Here is an 18,366-nt window from a genome sequence, read left to right on the forward strand (position 1 = left end):
CAATGAGGTCCTCAGCGATAGCGTTTTATTTTTGCGTGTGTTTCAAAACGATTGTGATTGTGCTTTCCTTGGGCGTCGCTTAATGCGAAATTTCCAATTTCGCTTTTTTATATGGATTTTCACCGCGAAAAGCGAACATAGTACCACCGTTTAAGTGAAACTAGTTTTTTTTATCAAATATTATTTATTGAATGAGAATCGCAAATCTATCGCAATACACTTTAAGCCGTTTTCACAAAAAGTTATAGCTTTATAAACTACCAATAAGCATTTGCACCATAATAAAACGAAGAGGTAACATACAGCGAACGTTTTTTCGTTTTTTCATAACATTCAGTGGTGTGTGTGCATTATAGCTGAGAACCATTATACACACACTCAACGAAAAGTGGCGCGAACTAGTAACATACATAAAATCAGAGTTGCACTAAACACCAATTTTGACAGATAGAGCAATTTATGTTTCTGTTGTTGGGAAATTGCACTTACCCGCATCGATATATCAACAACCCATCGACGATTGATGAACTTCGTTCGAACATCGAACGCGAAAATTACAGCGGTATCGGCCGATTTATGCTTGAAACCCGTTCTGGGGCCAAATTTGTTTGGGCATTCCCCCATTCGTTACTAATTAAGTACTATCGAAATTCGAGATTATAGCATTCGTTAACGAGTGCATAATCGAGTATTAGCTGTTCAAAATCCACTCGTGAGCTCAGGAGCAATCGAATAGAATTGTTACTTGATATAAATAGTTAAAACATATTTTAAAATGTGAGTATTTGAGTATAATTATAATATAAAAAGGGAAATGAACACTTCTTCCGTATTAAGGACTAATTTATACAAAATAAATGGGAGACAAAATGATTAAATGGCTCAATTCATGGCTATCCGAATTTGCCAAAAACATGTTGCTGAATTATAATCAAGGGAAGGTAAAATATAAAAGGCGAGGAATAGTCTCTTTAGTTAAATTCCTATAGGCCACCCACAAATGATGACAAATCTAGGAGAAATATAAGAATTAGCCAATTGCAGCTTTGGTGGTACAGCGGTAGACATGACCACCTTTGAAGTTTAGCGCAAATGAGTCAAAATAAATGCGACTTAAAACCCCGTTTACACTGCTAATTTAATCTGGATATAAGGCTCTCGTCAATTGATCTTGTAAGGGGAACACAGATGATCGAGCCATTAAATCCGTATTTAAAGAGCAGTATAAACGGTAGCCGTGGGCACGTAAACATTTCGGTCTTCGACCATGGAAAAACCAACAAGACGCGGCACCGAAAATCTTGCTCCGCACTTCATTTACAGCCCTATTCTGAATATCATTTCCCTGGAAATTTTTTCTATTCCCTTTTCCCCTATTCTGAATAACAATTTTCTGGGAGTTTATTCCCTATTCCTTTATTCTAAACAAACTTCGAAAATGGGAAATGTATCCCAGGAAAAAAGTAGGTATTCTGAATCGAAATAAAAGGGAGAATGAGACGATAAAATTTGGCAAAATTCCCCTAAACAAATGGAAGGGAGTAGGTATAAAAAATTACGAATTTAATTGTTTTCATAAAAAATATGTACCACTTATTATTTACGAACAATTTATTATGTACCGAAATTATTTTTCACTTCACTTTTTCATTTCACTTTCATCAAAAACAAGGACAAATTTTGTTAAGTTCTACCAGCTTAAATGTCATGTACCCACCACAGAAGATTTGCATAAGTTTTCAGATTTATTGACCATAAAAGACGAAAATTCTAGAATTATTAAATGAATATACACTTGCATGTTGTTGTTGTAGCAGTGTGTCGTAGACCGAGGCAACAGCCCTTGCTGATGAAGGACTTCATCGGGTCAATCCGGAACGTACATCCGGCTGCCACGGGATATACATAGGTATCAGCATGTAATTCATAATATAATATCCTTAGACCCATATATATTAAGAGATTTTGTAAAGTGATACTAAAAAAAGGTCCCTTATTATTGAGCTTAAAGTAGAATCAGGCAGCGCTCATTTATATGCAAGAAGTCTTCTGCCTGTTTATTACATTACACTTTAGACCATCAGTACAAAAGAATACTGCCACATTTGGCAACGTCCGCGCCACAGGGGTATAAATCCATAGTCTAACAGCCGTCTCAACCAATAAGAAAAGCGGCTGCCGCCCGAAATGTCGATTCGATATTCAAGTTCTAGCTGCATAAATATAGGTCTTTAGATAAAGCAGCATATCAGACAGACTACCACAGCGTTCATGGCGACGTATTCTAAGCAAACCTCTATATTACTTAAGCAGTTCTTCCCAAGAACGATCCGGTAGATTCAGCTACCTAAACTCCTTTTGGCAAGGAGTGGACGCCAACGTCCACCAGACCACTCTGGAAGCATCTCATTTTAGCCAACGATTGTTGGGTGAGGACGGAAAGTTGTTATCACAACACAGAAATTTGGCCATAATTGTGCACTATCAAACTACAAAAAGGAAAACAAACATTACAAAAGCAACACTCAACATGCTTGTAAACTTTTTAACAACCTTTATAACTTTTTGTGGTTATTTTTCCATTAAATTTTTTTTTTTTCAAAAATATTATAGTAACATTTTTAGTCAATAACAGCTGAAGCAAAACAGCTGTTTTCGACAATTCGAAATTCCCTCTCGCAAATTTTTCTTCTCCCCATTCAATCAGAATAGGAAGATTTTATTCGAGGGAGTTTATTCCCAGGATATTTTCAGAGCTGCAGTTGCAGTCGCGGACAATCCGCGGTATCGAGTGACCGGGCGTCAACGACTCTTGCTTCAATACTGAGTGTCAGTGTTACTCGATATGACAAGGCGACTATAAATAACCAGTAGCTAAAACACTCCCACGGCGATCGATGATCTATGAGCTTGACGAGAATTGCTACCTCCACATACAAATATACATAGCTACAACAGCAAAAGGTAGTCATATAGGGCAAAAGCGAATGGATTCTGAAATTTAGATTACTACCACACATGTTTGTCATTTGAATCAATAAAACTATTTTCACACCAACCAATGGGGTCGTTTGAATTCGAAACACTTTGTGTCAACTGCCCTGTAAATCTTAATAACACGCATTTGTTATTAATAATATAAATTTACATGTTTACATTATTAATATATACAGGAACATGTCTAAAAAACCAGTTGGAAATATGGAAGTTGGTGAATTAATAGAAATGATGAAGTTTACCATGAACTCCTTGTTGGAGGAAAAGCTTGAAAATCTTCCAACTAAGAAGGATTTGGAATCCATCAAATCAGACATAAATAATGTATGCGAGGAAATCGGGACACTAAAATCCGAAAACATAAAATTAAAAGAGGAAATAGGATGTTTAAAACACAAAATAGAGGATGATGAAAACAATATACGATGGCTAGAGCATCAGATTAAAAATACGAAATTGGTATTTAAAGGCCTGGTTTTTGAGAAGACACCAGTGGACTCTGTTTTGAAAGTGTGTGAAGAAAACCTTAATATAAAAGCTAAAATATCTTCAGCACAGATTGTTGCGGTTAGAAATAACACGTACACAATTACATATAGCGGAATTTGAAAATGAAACGGTCGTAAACCAAGTATTACATACTACAAAAAACTTAGCCGGAACATCTATATCTATAGACAGAGATTTAAATCCCAGAAGACAAAAAAATAAGAAAGCCATGCTAGCTTTAAGAAGACTAATATTGGCAGACAGTAATAAGCACAAAATTACTGTTCGGGACGACAAAATGCTTATATCCAACAAAAGATTCCAATGGAATAGTAAGAACGAGTTGATGTGTGGAAACCAGCCTGCGGAGGAAATATTTAAAATGCTATACGGCCCAGACTTGAAGAAGGCTAGATTTAACGATATGTATGAAATATTAACTACTAATTCAAAAAACTAATAAAACCCCTTTCTGCTGCAAACAAACATGAAGTCGGTGCTAGATTGGAAAAACAGAAAATGCTAATAGCAGCTTACAACATCAACGGATTGCAGAATAAATTATTATTTCCAACATTTTTCGAATATCTAAAAATTTTTGATATATTTTTTTTTTTTAATTGAAACACATATCACGCAAAATAAAACTAAGCAGTCTGAAAAGTATTTTCCTGGTTTCACAATTTATTGGGATTATGCTGAAAGGGACAGCAATTACGGTAGAGCAAAAGGTGGAATAATGCTTGCTGTAAATTCAAAAGTGCATGAAAAAGGACTTAAGTATGAATTCGTATCCGGCGGTTCTATCAAAATTTTAAAGATATTAATGCAAAATTTGATGTTCAATATTATCCCGGTATACATAAGAGGGGCAGATTGGGATTCTGAGTTCCGACGGTTGAAATCTTTTGTAGCTGATAATGAAATAAATAACCCTGTGTTTATCGGGGACATGAATGTAAGAATCGGAGAAAATCAGCAAGATATTACGGCAATAAACAGATCCAATTTTATATCAGGCTTAATTAGGCGTAAGTCGCGGGATAAAGAAGTTAATTCGAAAGGGCGTAAATTGTTAGAATTTTGCGATGACTACAATTTGATTTTACTTAATGGTCAAACTCTCGGCGATGAAGAAGGCGAATTTACCTATATCAGCAATCTTGGGCAATCGGTTGTTATGTACCTCTATAACGGCGATGACTATTGGCCTTCCGTCTAGCTCAATCACTCGCAACGGGCCATGGGAACTCAACCCGCCAAGTCAATCCCAGAGGAATAACAAGATAAGAATTAAACGATCCACTAAACACAACTCACAACCACACTGCACTGACACAGGAACTTTGATAGAAGTGTCCCGCACTGGGCCCCCCCTTCCTTGGTCCGAAGGCTCCTATAGATACAATTTTATTCGGACCCCAATGACCACACACTTTATTTACACACTTACCTCATTCAATCCCCTTCCACTGAAAGGTTTACACAAACATCATTATTTTAATATTACTACATTAAACAAACATAATTATTTATTAAGGATTAAAAATGGTGGTAAATGAATTAATAAATTTTGATTCTATCGATATATTCTTCTTTTTCTAGACTAATAACTTAATATATTATAACATGTAAATTTTCCTTCTTTTATATATAGCTACCACATTAGAAAACAATACTAGTTTCTTTTCATTAACGTTGGCTCACTCTGGAGTTAACCATAGATCAAAAACTGCCCTTAGTCCTGCAATACGATTCGCCTCTTAGTTTAGCGCTTTTGCTAACTCAATCTAACCTCGACTAATGGAGCTCGATTAGGCGGAATAGCAACCACTTTATTGCTACCAAAACACACAAATAATCACAGGTGCTAAACCCCTTTTTCTCTGATTCCCTCAGCCTTTAAATTCTTTTTACCAGCCAGTATTATTTCTTTACACTTTGATTTTTCTTTATTTCCCTATTCCCTAAGATAAACTATCCACTATAACTTTTTATACATCTTTTCTTTACTTAGTTTCTACTAATAACTAATACTATTTTTTTTTAATTTCTTTTCTGCAGATTTATCGTAGTCATCAAATTATAACAATGGTTTTTCTACACCAGTACATATAGACGGACACACAGTTACGGTAAGTCTTTTTACCTTAATTTACACGGCAAATTTCTGATTGGTTTGAGCTTTTCTCTTGTTTTAGAGGGACTGTAACAGCGGGAGGGGAAGCGCCAGGCGAAATCTTCTTAGATGGAAACTTCGCAGTCGAGCTTTAATCATATATCTCCCAACGGCCAAACTTCCTCGTGGGATACAACTCTAACGCCAGCAACACTTTTAACATAAATCGGATTCACACGGCAAAAGTACTTGCAAATCTGCTGGGCACAACACTTCACCAAAGAGGCACTCTGCTCGTTGACCAAACCAGAAAAAAAAATAATGACACTGGCCTCCGTCCACTCTACAAGGAAGGCCAGTGCAGTTCCAAATTTTGTTTATCTATACGAAGAAAATAGAAACCAAACACCACGAAACATTCACTACATCGGTCAAACATCCACTTTTAATTTGGCTACTCACATTGTATGATACACAAATAAAAGTTCACACACAAAGTCTTTGATACGTTATTCTTTTACAATTGGCAATCCCTCTGGATTGAAACCAAAACACTTGTTACAGTCGGTCCACTGATGTACAATGAAGCTGGAATTTTCTCGTCGTCTATTTATATGGTCCGTATTTTTCGCGCCAGACGCCTATTTTTCCAAGGCGTTTTCCCAAATTTTCTTGGCGTTTCACCTTCTGCCGTCTTCTTGACCGTCCCTGTCATTCTATTGGGAATGATCATTAGATTAACCGTCATCCCATTTCAAACCATAGACCAACGATAAGTCGTACGATTTCTCGTACTAATATTTCCTGCATTACCATCCACGCTATCTGACCCACTGGGCCATACACCTTTTTAAAACCAAAAACTCCGCAAATAATTAAAAATGAAATTTATTAAATCATTCTGATCATATTCCTATGAACATCATTATTAACATTCCTTATTACGCCCCAACGCACACGTCGTAAGGCGTCGTGACGTACGGTCATTGTGGGTGTACCCAGTACCCGTCCTCCGAATATTCACAAATCGATACTCGATGTGAATCATAATCGATAACTCTGCGTCGTCAGAATATTCTGTCCACTGACCAACCACCACGTGCCCAACATAATTGGCAAATTATTTAATTATTGGAACTGTCAGAATAAAAAAAAACACAGCCCACAAATATCTGGACGTTTAAGCATAAATTAAATTGATTCCCGACACATGAGATCGCCAACCATACCGTTCACTCCCCATACCGGTCACACCGCCGCATTTACCTTCTCATGCATCACACATACATAGCCCCATTGAGACATACGAGCCAACCCCGACTCCCATATGGTAGGGAATCTAAACACATGAAATGGCAAAGCACAACACATGAAGGCAAACCGACCAGTACAGCCCTCTGGCCATCCCCAATTGCTGGGGCTCTTCAGAATACACCCGTGGCAGGGCAGACAATAGCCGCAGAGGGCCATGCAACACGGTTAACGATATATGTGCAGTATCCGCAAACTTGTTGTGGTATGTAAATAAATTCTCTATAGAAGAAAAAATATGGTCGGATCATCTCCCTATTGTACTTGAAATGGGTTTCAACACCGAAGCAATGTCTACTAAAAAACTAGCTTTACTGCCGAAGTTAAAATGGAAGGATTCTCAAAAGCAACAATACCAAAGAAGCCTAAACACTAATCTACAAGCAAATTCTGAAAATGTCCCAAATATTACTGAATTAACGAAGATAATTGAACGGTCAGCACCTTCGTCTGTCTCCACTCGTGCCTTTCTCCAAAAAAATAAGTGGTACAATGAACGATGCCATTGGGCTAGGAAAAAGGCTTTTGATCTTCTAAATAACTTTCGGAAATCACAATTACATTCCGATAAGTCCAAATATTTAAAAGCCCAAGCAAAATATAAAGAAGTATGTCAAATTTGCAAAACCAACTATAATAACGATTTACTCTTTAAAATAAACACCATTAATAACGGCAAGGAATGGTGGAGCTTAGTGAAGGAAATAAGGGGCGAAGATCTTCGTATAGGTGCAAATATCTCGGCAAACATATTTAAAGATTATTTTATATCATTACTTAATCCGGCTCAAACATGTTCAGAAATATTATACGCACCTTTTTTGACTCAAGATCAGTTTCTGGACGCAGATATAACTGTGGAAGAAATCAAAAAAGTACTTCGAGCAGTCAAACCGAATAAAGCACCAGGAGAAGACAGAATATCGTATGAATTCTTCATAAATGGCACAGAGGAACTTTTTATAACGCTAGCACGTTTATACAATAAGATGTTTTCTGAAGCTAAGGTGGAAGAGTTTCTGGAAAAAACTATAATTATTCCTATTTACAAAAAGGGACCAGTAAATGAAGTGAATAACTACCGTGGAATATCATTTATGAACTCATCGGCTAAGATTTTTATGGGAGTCCTGAATGATAGGTTACAGGCGTGGGTTGAAGCTAAGGAAATAATTGTCGAGTATCAGGCTGGATTCAGAAGGAGGTACTCCACTGCAGACAACATTTATAATTTGTCAGCCATAGTCAACATTAAATTAGCTGAGCGAAGAAAAGTGTACGCTTTCTTCGTTGACTTTAAAGCAGCTTTTGATACGGTCCCAAGAAAGTCACTATTATATAAACTGCATACTATTGGCCTCTCATACAAATTTATTAAAATGATATCGGAAATATACAAAAACACAAAAGCAGCAGTATGGACTGGTGAGGAATTGTCAGAATATTTTGACACAAAATCTGGAGTGAAGCAGGGATGTCTCCTTTCACCTCTTTTGTTTTCGCTTTATGTAAATGATCTGCATGATGTCATAGAGGGTGGCATAAACATTGATGGGCACAATATCAGGGTTCTGTTATATGCAGACGACATTGTGCTATTGGCGGAAGAACCGGAAGTAATGAGCAGTATGATTGAAAAGTTAGATAGCTACTGTCAATTGTGGAATATGCATATTAATCTAAGTAAATCCAAAATGGTGGTGTTTAGAAATGGGGGTCGGCTAGGACGGCACGAAAACTGGAAGTTCAGAGGGTACGACATTGAAATAGTTCCCGAATATAATTACCTAGGGGTAATATTAACTCCTCGAATGACCTTTACAAGGCACATCCAAAAAAGAAATAATGAAGCAAAATGCGCCATAAATATGACATGGCAAAGTTTTCTTAGCTCAAAAAATGTGACTCTGGAAAGCAAATGGAAGCTGTTTTTGGTGGTCTGCAGATCAATACAAGCATATGCATCTCAAATCTGGGGTTACACATATTTTGATCAAGTAGATATGCTTCAGCGACATTTCCTTAAGAAAATAATGAATCTGCCGGATTCAACACCAAACTATGCCTTAGAAATTGAATTTGGAATTAAAAATGGCCACCTATACACGCTTGAAATGCATTTAAATTATGTAACGAAAACCTTGTTTAAATATGGAACAAACCGCTTACCGCACGTTTTGTCAAAAATTATTTTATCTAGAAATATATTCTGGGCCAAAGGTTTAAAAGATTTGGCAGATAGTCTAAGCATAGTAACACATAATCCTGATGCAAGAGAACATGAATGGATAGAGTATAACGAGATATTGCTAAAACATGTTGAAGCAACTTACGCTAATGAACGATTTCGAAAAGCGCTGGAGAGTCAATCGCGAATATACAGATTCCTAGACCATACTAGAGGGAAACTCTATGTGAAGGATGCATATACTCAAAACGAGATAACATGGATTTTTAAAGCTCGTTCTGATTTAATAGTGCTAAATGGCAACAGTTTTGATCGTTCAAGAGGGGAAACTTGTACGTTATGTAATCTACAAGATAAAGAAACAATACAACATTTCCAATTCTCAGAGCATACGGGGTATGTTTCTTCAATAAACCATTGCTAGCTGACAACGAAGTTATCAACATCTTGGATGGAAGACAGGAAACAGATTGGAAGAACTTGGCATGCTTCTTGATCTCAGCACTAAACTATAGAAAATTAATATTATCTGAATTTGCTTAAGTAAAATTAGAAACCACTTGCTTTTTTTGGCAACATAGTAAATTTACTTTAACATTGGCAACATAATAATTAACTTATTAATTTTGAACTCCCGACTGACGACATTTTGTCATAGTCATTTCTCTAGGAATACGCCAAAGATATAGACATCTTTAGAATCAGGACGATAAGCACAACAAAAGGAATGTAGCGAAGCTTTTTTTATTTACAAATTTACATTTGTTTCCAAAAATTTCAATCAATACACGTTTTTCAAAAGGCGGGTAGATGTTAATTGTTATTTTATGTATTTGTGTTGTTTTGTTTTGCCACAAACATATGCTCAAATCAACTCTGATTTACAAAAAAAAAATCGGTAACTATTTAAAAAATTTCGAAACGACAGCTTTCGGATGCGGTAATGCATCCATTCGATACGTGAGCATGCTCGTGGTGGACATTCTATATCAAGAAATCAAATTTCATTGATATCTACAACCACTTTCGTTTTATTTACAAAAAAAACTTTTGTAGCGCTCTTATTGAAAAACCCAATACTTTGTCCGGAGTTGGAGTCGTGATAATTTGTTCGTCTCTGAACCCGAGCAAAATTGCTCGATTCCGCAGCCATGGTTCGAACGGCGTACCGAAGTGCGTCACCACTTTAGCGAGAAGTTTTTACATGACGTAGTACCTCACAAATGTCGTCAACATTGGGAGGGAACAACCACCGCCGATTTTTCTTATATAAGTAGACATGCTAACCTTTGCGCTACGATGGGTTTTTTTAACACTTTGCCGTAAATAAGAAATCTGGACAATCGGACCAAAATGCGCTTTGGCAATTCGAATAGGCTCATCTTACTAATTTTGAATTCGATAACACTTCGTGTCAGCTCTCCTATAGTTGTTAACCATAACCTTGTAGACTCTTTTCTAGACCATTTTCCAACTTCAATATGCCACTACCCTTAATTACATTTGTCGTGAAGAATATCAGTTACTAAAATACGAACGACCCCTTTCTAAACGAAATGCAAGCCTGTCTGTGGTGATTACCACATTTACTCACCATATTATAAATGAGACTTATTTCCACACCCTGAACAGCTGTTTCATGCTGCAGTCATTTTATTATTTCATAGACTTCAGATAGATAGCCAAAGCGAGGAAATCAGTATTTTTTTAAATAAAATATAACAAATCATGGCTTTTCTGGCGCGAAATTTGTTAACAATAGCGCGTCAACCTTGTCTCATCAATAGCATAACAAGTACGTATGCAGATTACTAACAAAACGTACTCGAGCAACTTTAAGCATATGTGCATCCTCTTGTTTTTAGATTCGATGAGATCTTTGAGTGTTACGCCACGATTTTGTCAACAGACCAAATTAGAAGTACTCGACAACGTGCAGGAGACTAAAGTCACCAATGAAGAACAAATTGAATGCAAAAACATTTTCGATAAGGTCAACCAGCAATTGGCTAAAAATGAAGAAGGTCGTATGTTTGCGGTTGTTCACCTCTGTGGCAAGCAATTTAAGGTGACAGACGGCGATATTATAATAGTCGAAGGGTATTGGCCACCAACTATTGGCGATGAAATACGTTTGGAGAAAGTAATGTTAGCCGGCGCTAATGATTTCACTTTGATTGGAGCACCATTGTTGGATTCCGGTTTGGTCGATGTCAAGGCAACTATAATTGAGAAAACTTTATCACATACAAAGACTCATTTCAAAAAGAAGCGAAGAAAGCAATATTTACGCATTAATTTCCAAAGGTCGCCATACACCATGATTCGCATTAATTCAATAGAAGTAAAACAACAAGTTCATAAACCTTCTTCTCACCCACTTAATGAAAATAGAATATTCTAAAAATTTGTTGAGTAATTCGAAGAGCCTGGTAAATGGGCACGCTGGTTAGATTTTTTTATTAGTTTTTTTTAGCTAAAACATTTATTCGGTATCTACACTACATGTAGTTTTACTAATCTAAGATTGCGCACTTCAGTTGTAAAAATAAATAAAAGGAATACAAAAAATTAAGATATAACCAAAAATAGTTGATTTTATAAAAAATACTTGAGACTGTTTTAAACACTATGATTTTCTCTTTGATGTTCTTCTAGCTGTACTAATTTGACAAAGGTCCTCTCACAAAAGCGGCACACAAAACAAGGTGGTTTACATGTGGCCCGCCTTATGTGCGCCTCATATCTTGACTTTTGTCTAAAATTGTAACCACATTGCAAACAGTTGTAGCATTGCGCATCGTGAGATATATCCATTGTATGATTCTTTAAAGATTTGTCATCTACACAAAGCTGAGTTCTATGAATTTCTAAGATCTCGGGATGTACCTGTTGATGCGTCTGCTTCAAGTGCATCTTCAATGCATATGCGTCTACATAACCCTTGCCGCATTGCACAATATTACATCGATAAGGCATTTCACCTATTTTGTGTACAGAGAGCAAATGTTTTTGTAAATGACAATTTTTAATAAAAGTTTTGCCACATTCCGGACACGCAAAATTTCGTTTTTTTGGTTGCTGCTCATGTATGGTAGCAATATGCTCTTGTAGGGATTGATTTTTAATAAAAGGTTTGGCGTCACACAGCGAACACCGAAATATTGCTGGTCTTTTGATGTCATGTACGGTTGTAAGGTGTGTAACCGCATAAGAAGCGACATTGGATTCGAATTCATGACAAAGCTCGCAGCGAAAGTAAAAGTTAGGTATTGCTCTATGATAGGATTTGGGTTTACGTTTTCGTACTACACCTTCTCCGCCGATAAGTGTTAACGGTTCTTTTACAGGATAGTTACGAATTTTGCGCTTCAAATACTGTTCTCGGCTACGTGTAAAAGATTTCTTTGGTTTGCTTGTCTTAAAATGACTTTGGTACATTAAAGCGGCAGGGTTTTGACTAAAGTCATTGCAAGTCTCATCTACGTGGACTTTTTTCAATTTCTTCCGAGATCTACGTTTGTTGGTTGTGTTGGTTTTTCCATCCGAATCATGCAGAGAGTTTTCCAATATGGACTCAACTAACATTTCCGGATTAATAACGTCGTTGTCGGAGTAGTTGTAGGACTGTTGGTCTTCTAAAACTTCATCAAATATGTTTTCTTCTTGTTCTTCTTTGCATAATGGGACGCTATGAGGCGACAACCATTCTTCCTCCTTTTTAGCCTTGCTATACTGCTGTTGATGCTCATATTGGTTTTGATGCAACTTTTCAATTTTTTTAAAAACGTTTCTTCTATCTTCCAATAGCTTATTTGATTCCAGACATTTCGCTACAATTTCGTCAGCATTTAAAATAGAAATGGAGCATTCGTTGCAAACTAAAGCTCCAGGCTCCTCGTACGGCGATATCTGTGTATTATTGAGTTAAAATAGTATAAATCACCCTCACTATCATCAGGTCTTTACTTACTACCACCCCACAGAGATTCTCTATTACACTTGGTAAATACTTCTGTTGCACATGCAAATATATGGAGGATATTGGATCACTTGATTCTAAACACAATCGACAGTACCTTGATGGTTCTATCATTACTTTTAACTTAAAATAAAGTTATTTCAAAAATCAGTAATAATAACAACAGTCTGGAGTCTTTTTATTAAGTCAAGTCGTAAAAATAACAATAAGTACGAATGCAGAGTTGCCAAGACTATTTTAGGAGAAGCAAGCAGATTGGAATTGCCATATGCGTCATATAAGCATTTGAGTTGCCATCAATTCTGAGAAAATATTTTACTGTTGGTCTGGCTTTCTTCACGACAGATCACGATTTTTTTCACATACAATAGGTCTGCTACGTTTCCAGTTGCCATATGCGGCATATAAACATATGTGTTGCCATAAATTCTGGGAAAATATTTTCTTCACGGGTACGTTTCCAGTAAAAATTTGCAGGAGAGCAAGAGTTAGGTTAGGTTGAAGGCGATGGGAGAATGCATTAAGGATAGCAGCAGCTAATACCATCGCGGTATAATCAAGGCGACGATAGGAAACCTGGAAGGAAGGGAAGAGGTTTCTGATGAAACCTGCGATGAACCTTGAAGGCGAGGGGAGTGCTGCCATCGGCACAGTCTTGGATTGACGGAACCCTAGTGTTGCCAACTGGAAGATCATGGGTCAAAGCTAAAGGACAGAGTGGACCTGGGGGTCTACATTGAGAACCCAGGGACTGAGATCTGTTTTAGACTGCTTGACCATAATTTGGTCCTACAGGCGGTGATCCGGGCGATCATGGAATGCATGAAGTGGTGCGGTGCTAACGCGAGGACGTCGAGTGTGAGCATCTTTACGGACAGTCAAATGGCCATAAGGGCAATAACAACCAGGACGGTAAGGTCACGAACAGTCTTGCAGTGTAAGAAGGAGATTAACGCCTTCTCTGAGGATGGCAAAATCCGCATCGTTTGGGTGCCGGGTCATAACGGAGTAAGGGGGAATGAAAGGGCTGATGATTTGGCGGTGAAGGTCAGAGGACCGCCGTCAAGCCGCCATAGCCGCAGTGGCTGCCTCATCTCATTTCTAGAATAGTCTCCAGTGCCCTAGTGGGCGTGGTTCCATCGCTTCGCCTATGCCAAGACAACATGTTCTCTGAACCTGTTGTATGGCCCTTATGTTGCACTTTTTCTCCATAGCAGTTCACCAAACTACTAAGGCGTAAGTAAGTACTGATCTAATCACGCTCCTGTAGAGCCAGTGGACTACCCTCGGCTCGTCTACATAGTGCCCAACATCTGTCAGCCTTCTCAGTACGCTCCTGAATGTGACACTTCCAATTCAGTTTCCTGTCCAAGATCACACCTAAGTGTTTGACCTTGTCAGATATCGAAATCGGCTTATTGGGGACACGTGGTGCGTTAAATTGGCCCACCTTCGTTTTCCTCGTGAACAGGCATATTTCAGTCTTCTCTGGGTTAACATTGAGATCTCTGGGTATAGCCCAGTCATATGCCCTATGCAAGACCCTTTCGGCCCTTCTGCATAGTTCGTTAGGAGCCTTACCCCTTAGAAGTATTATAACTTCGTTTGCGTAGCAGACGGGTTCAAATCCCAAATCCCTCACCAGTCAGCATCCATAATAGGTCTTTTATGGTTGCCACCCATGGGAGTGGAGATAAAATGCCCCCTGTGGCGGGCCTTGTCCCACTTTCTCCCTTATTCATGGGACACACAATTTATCCACCTGTTCCTTAGCATATGGTTTATCCAGTCTCTAAGGACCGGGTCCACCTGGTACTGGTCTAAGGATTGGATCAGTGTGTCGGTCCGCACATTGTTAAAAGCCCCCTCGATGCCATTTCATCCATTTCCGACCCTATAAAGTATATATATTCTTGATCAGCGTAAAAATCTAAGACGATCTAGACATGTCCGTCCGTCTGTCTGTTGAAATCACGCTACAGTCTTTAAAAATAGAGATATTGAGCTGAAATTTTGCACAGCTTCTTTTTTCGTCCATAAGCAGGTTAAGTTCGAAGATGGGCAATATCGGACTATATCTTCATATAGCCCCCATATAGACCGATCCGACGATTTAGGGTCTTAGGCCCATAAAAGCCACATTTATTATCCGATTTTGCTGAAATTTGGGACAGTGAGTTGAGTTAGGCCCCTCGACATCTTTTGTCAATTTGGTTCAGATCGGTTCAGATTTGGATATAGCTGCCATATAGACCGATCCTCCGATTTAGGGTCTTAGGCCCATAAAATCCACATTTACTCTCCGATTTTGCTGAATTTTGGGACAGTGAGTTGTGTTAGGCCCCTCGACACCCTTCGTCAATTTGGCTCTGATCGGTTCAGATTTGGATATAGCTGCCATATAGACCGATCCTCCGATTTAGGGTCTTAGGCCCATAAAAGCCACATTTATTATCCGATTTTGCTGAAATTTGGGACAGTGAGTTGTGTTAGGCCCTTCGACACTCTTCGTCAATTTGGCTCTGATCGGTTCAGATTTGGATATAGCTGCCATATAGACCGATCCTGCGATTTAGGGTCTTAGGCCCATAAAAGCCACATTTATTATCCGATTTTGCTGAAATTTGGGACAGTGAGTTGAGTTAGGCCCCTCGACATCTTTCGTCAATTTGGTTCAGATCGGTTCAGATTTGGATATAGCTGCCATATAGACCGATCCTCCGATTTAGGGTCTTAGGCCCATAAAATCCACATTTACTCTCCGATTTTGCTGAATTTTGGGACAGTGAGTTGTGTTAGGCCCCTCGACACCCTTCGTCAATTTGGTTCTGATCGGTTCAGATTTGGATATAGCTGCCATATAGACCGATCCTCCGATTTAGGGTCTTAGGCCCATAAAAGCCACATTTATTATCCGATTTTGCTGAAATTTGGGACAGTGAGTTGTGTTAGGCCCTTCGACACTCTTCGTCAATTTGGCTCTGATCGGTTCAGATTTGGATATAGCTGCCATATAGACCGATCCTGCGATTTAGGGTCTTAGGCCCATAAAAGCCACATTTATTATCCGATTTTGCTGAAATTTGGGACAGGGAGTTGTGTTAGGCCCTTCGACATTCTTCGTCAATTTAGCCCAGATCGGTCTAGATTTGGATATAGCTGCCATATAGACCGATCCTCAGATTTGGGGTCTTAGGCCCATGAAAGCCACGTTTATTTTCCGATTTTGCTGAAATTTGGGACACTAAATTGTGTTAGGCCCTTTGATATCCCTCATCAATTTGGTGCAGATCGGACCAATTTTGGATATAGCTGCCATATAAACCGATCTCTCGATTTCAGGTTTTGGGCCCATAAAATGCTCATTTATTGTCCGATGTCGCCGAAATTTGGAACAGTGAGTTAAGTTAAGCCCCTCGACATAATCCTGCAATATGGCACAGATGGGTTAAGATTTGGATATAGTTGTCATATAGACCGATCTCTCTTTTTAAGGTTTTGGGCCCATAAAAGGTGCATTTATTATACTATGTCGCCGAAATTCAGGTATACAATTTTCACCGGATTTTGATGAATGGTGGTTTACGTATATTCCCGAGGTGGTGGGTATCCAAAGTTCGGCCCGGCCGAACTTAACGCCTTTTTACTTGTTTATGTATAACCTCGTGCAGGGCAGTTTTGAGTAGAAAGTACGAAAAGCTTATGACTCTGTAGGCCTTTGGTGTCGCATAATTTGGCTTGCCGGGCTTGGGTATAAACACCAACCTTGTCTCCTGCCAGGCTTTCGAAGTATATGCAAGTCCTAGGCACGCTGTGAAAATATTGGCCAGATGAGGCGCCTCTTTCTGTAGAAACGCCGGAAACATACCATCAGGTCCGGGAGACTTAAATGGTTTGAAGTTCCTCAAGGATTTCTTAACCATGAATTACGTAATTATAAAGCTTGAGAGAAACTTTCTTATCTTGGCCACGTCATTACCGCTACGACCTGTACGCAGAAAAGCTTCCAGGAGGCACGTTTTGCCGCTCTGGTAATCTTATTGTATTCCATGTGCCATTTGTAATACACATCCCAAAAAACTTCCGCTTTTTAACGATGTGCTCTGTTAAAAAGTCTGCGGACCTCTTTTCAATATTGCAAATCTCCCCTGTCATCCAGGGTTTTTTTGGGCTGTTTTCCTTTCCCGATGAGGACAACTATCTTTGAAGGACCCCACCAGATTTTCCGAACATATCGTCACATCTAATACTTTCTCCCTAATCCTATGAACAGAGGTAGCGGTGTTACCAATGTTAAGTGTTATTAGGTCGTTAGCATTCAAGAACTCTGCCAGGGCTTGGCCCCGCTTATTAGTGTTGGTTCTAGCCCACGAAATGTGGTAAGAGTTCGCATCGCACCCTATTATTACCTCGTTTCCTGTCTGTTTTGCTTTCCTCACCAGCCGTTGTAGCTCTGATGTGGGTGGCGGTTTCGGAGAGTTGAAAGGCAGATAAAGTGATGCCAAGTATGCTCCACCGTCTCCCTGTCTCACCACTGTTGCACTCGACGTTGACATCTCTGGGGAAAATAACTAATTCCAATTTTTATGACAAAGAACGCAGGTCCTCTGATAAGTACCAGCTTTAGTAGAATAATTCAATAATAATTAGAATAATTGGTAGTTGATATGGTTCAGTCCAGAAACTTTGTTCCGGGTCGTCCATGGGTCCTGAATTAAGGGAATATGAATCTTGCCCTTGCTGATTTACTCCATCACAGCGTGTGTAGCAGTCTCGCTCCGGTGGAGTTTTATCTGTATTACCTCAATCATTGGTCATAAAGATGCCCATCACCTTGGGAGTAGGTGATGATCTCATCGTCTGCTCCCTGTTCTTTAGACTGCATTAACTTTCCTGCCACAGCACTGCCTGATGACATCATATTAGGTTATTCCGACGTCGGGTCCCTGTTCGTTAGGCTGTATTGTGTTTTCATTCCCTGTACTGCCTAATGTTTCAATACAAGGACCTTTGTCTATTTTAGTCTTCCAAATCTTAAGTAAATGGGCTTCTTGGGAGTAGGTGATGGTACCATCATCGGCTTCCTGTTCGTTAGGCTGCATTGAGACTCCCGTCGCTGCGCTGCCTAATGATTCAATATTAGGATCCTTACCTATCCCAGTATTCCGAATCTTGAAGTCGGTGATGGGTCCGTCGTCGGGTCCCTGTCTGTTAGGCTGTGTCGGGTTTCTCGCCACTGTACTGCCTGATATTTTAGTATTAGGATCTTTACTTATCCTA

The 18,366-nt window shown here is 38.8% G+C and overlaps 2 protein-coding genes and 1 long non-coding RNA gene across 3 annotated transcripts; 2 read left to right on the forward strand and 1 right to left on the reverse strand.

Annotated features, from left to right (window-relative positions):
- The first annotated feature begins 5,205 nt into the window (after positions 1-5,205).
- LOC131994020 (uncharacterized) lies at positions 5,206-6,105 on the forward strand. The gene is made up of 3 exons (XR_009396376.1): positions 5,206-5,353; positions 5,551-5,621; positions 5,688-6,105. It is a non-coding gene; the product is annotated as an uncharacterized LOC131994020 (long non-coding RNA).
- A 4,646-nt stretch (positions 6,106-10,751) lies between these two features.
- On the forward strand, positions 10,752-11,679 carry LOC106086843 (large ribosomal subunit protein bL21m). The gene is made up of 2 exons (XM_013251652.2): positions 10,752-10,899; positions 10,970-11,679. Exons 1-2 carry the CDS (start codon positions 10,833-10,835, stop codon positions 11,506-11,508), a joined length of 606 nt encoding a protein of 201 aa, XP_013107106.2. The 5' UTR covers positions 10,752-10,832; the 3' UTR covers positions 11,509-11,679.
- Positions 11,568-13,303, reverse strand: LOC106086842 (zinc finger protein 234). Its single transcript, XM_013251650.2, has 2 exons — positions 13,078-13,303; positions 11,568-13,016 (listed from the first exon to the last, which is right to left on the reverse strand). Exons 1-2 carry the CDS (start codon positions 13,198-13,200, stop codon positions 11,727-11,729), a joined length of 1,413 nt encoding a protein of 470 aa, XP_013107104.1. The 5' UTR covers positions 13,201-13,303; the 3' UTR covers positions 11,568-11,726.
- Positions 13,304-18,366: the final 5,063 nt, after the last annotated feature.

Source organism: Stomoxys calcitrans, chromosome 1 (genome assembly GCF_963082655.1).
Source record: "Stomoxys calcitrans chromosome 1, idStoCalc2.1, whole genome shotgun sequence".
Taxonomy (NCBI): domain Eukaryota; kingdom Metazoa; phylum Arthropoda; class Insecta; order Diptera; family Muscidae; genus Stomoxys; species Stomoxys calcitrans.

Coding starts and splice junctions, on each gene's coding strand:
- LOC106086843 (XM_013251652.2), top strand. CDS start 10,833: ATGGCTTTTCTGGCGCGAAATTTGTTAACAATAGCGCGTCAACCTTGT. Junction 10,900..10,969: donor TCTCATCAATAGCATAACAA/GTACGTATGCAG, acceptor TCTTGTTTTTAG/ATTCGATGAGATCTTTGAGT.
- LOC106086842 (XM_013251650.2), bottom strand. CDS start 13,200: ATGATAGAACCATCAAGGTACTGTCGATTGTGTTTAGAATCAAGTGAT. Junction 13,017..13,077: donor AGAATCTCTGTGGGGTGGTA/GTAAGTAAAGAC, acceptor AATAATACACAG/ATATCGCCGTACGAGGAGCC.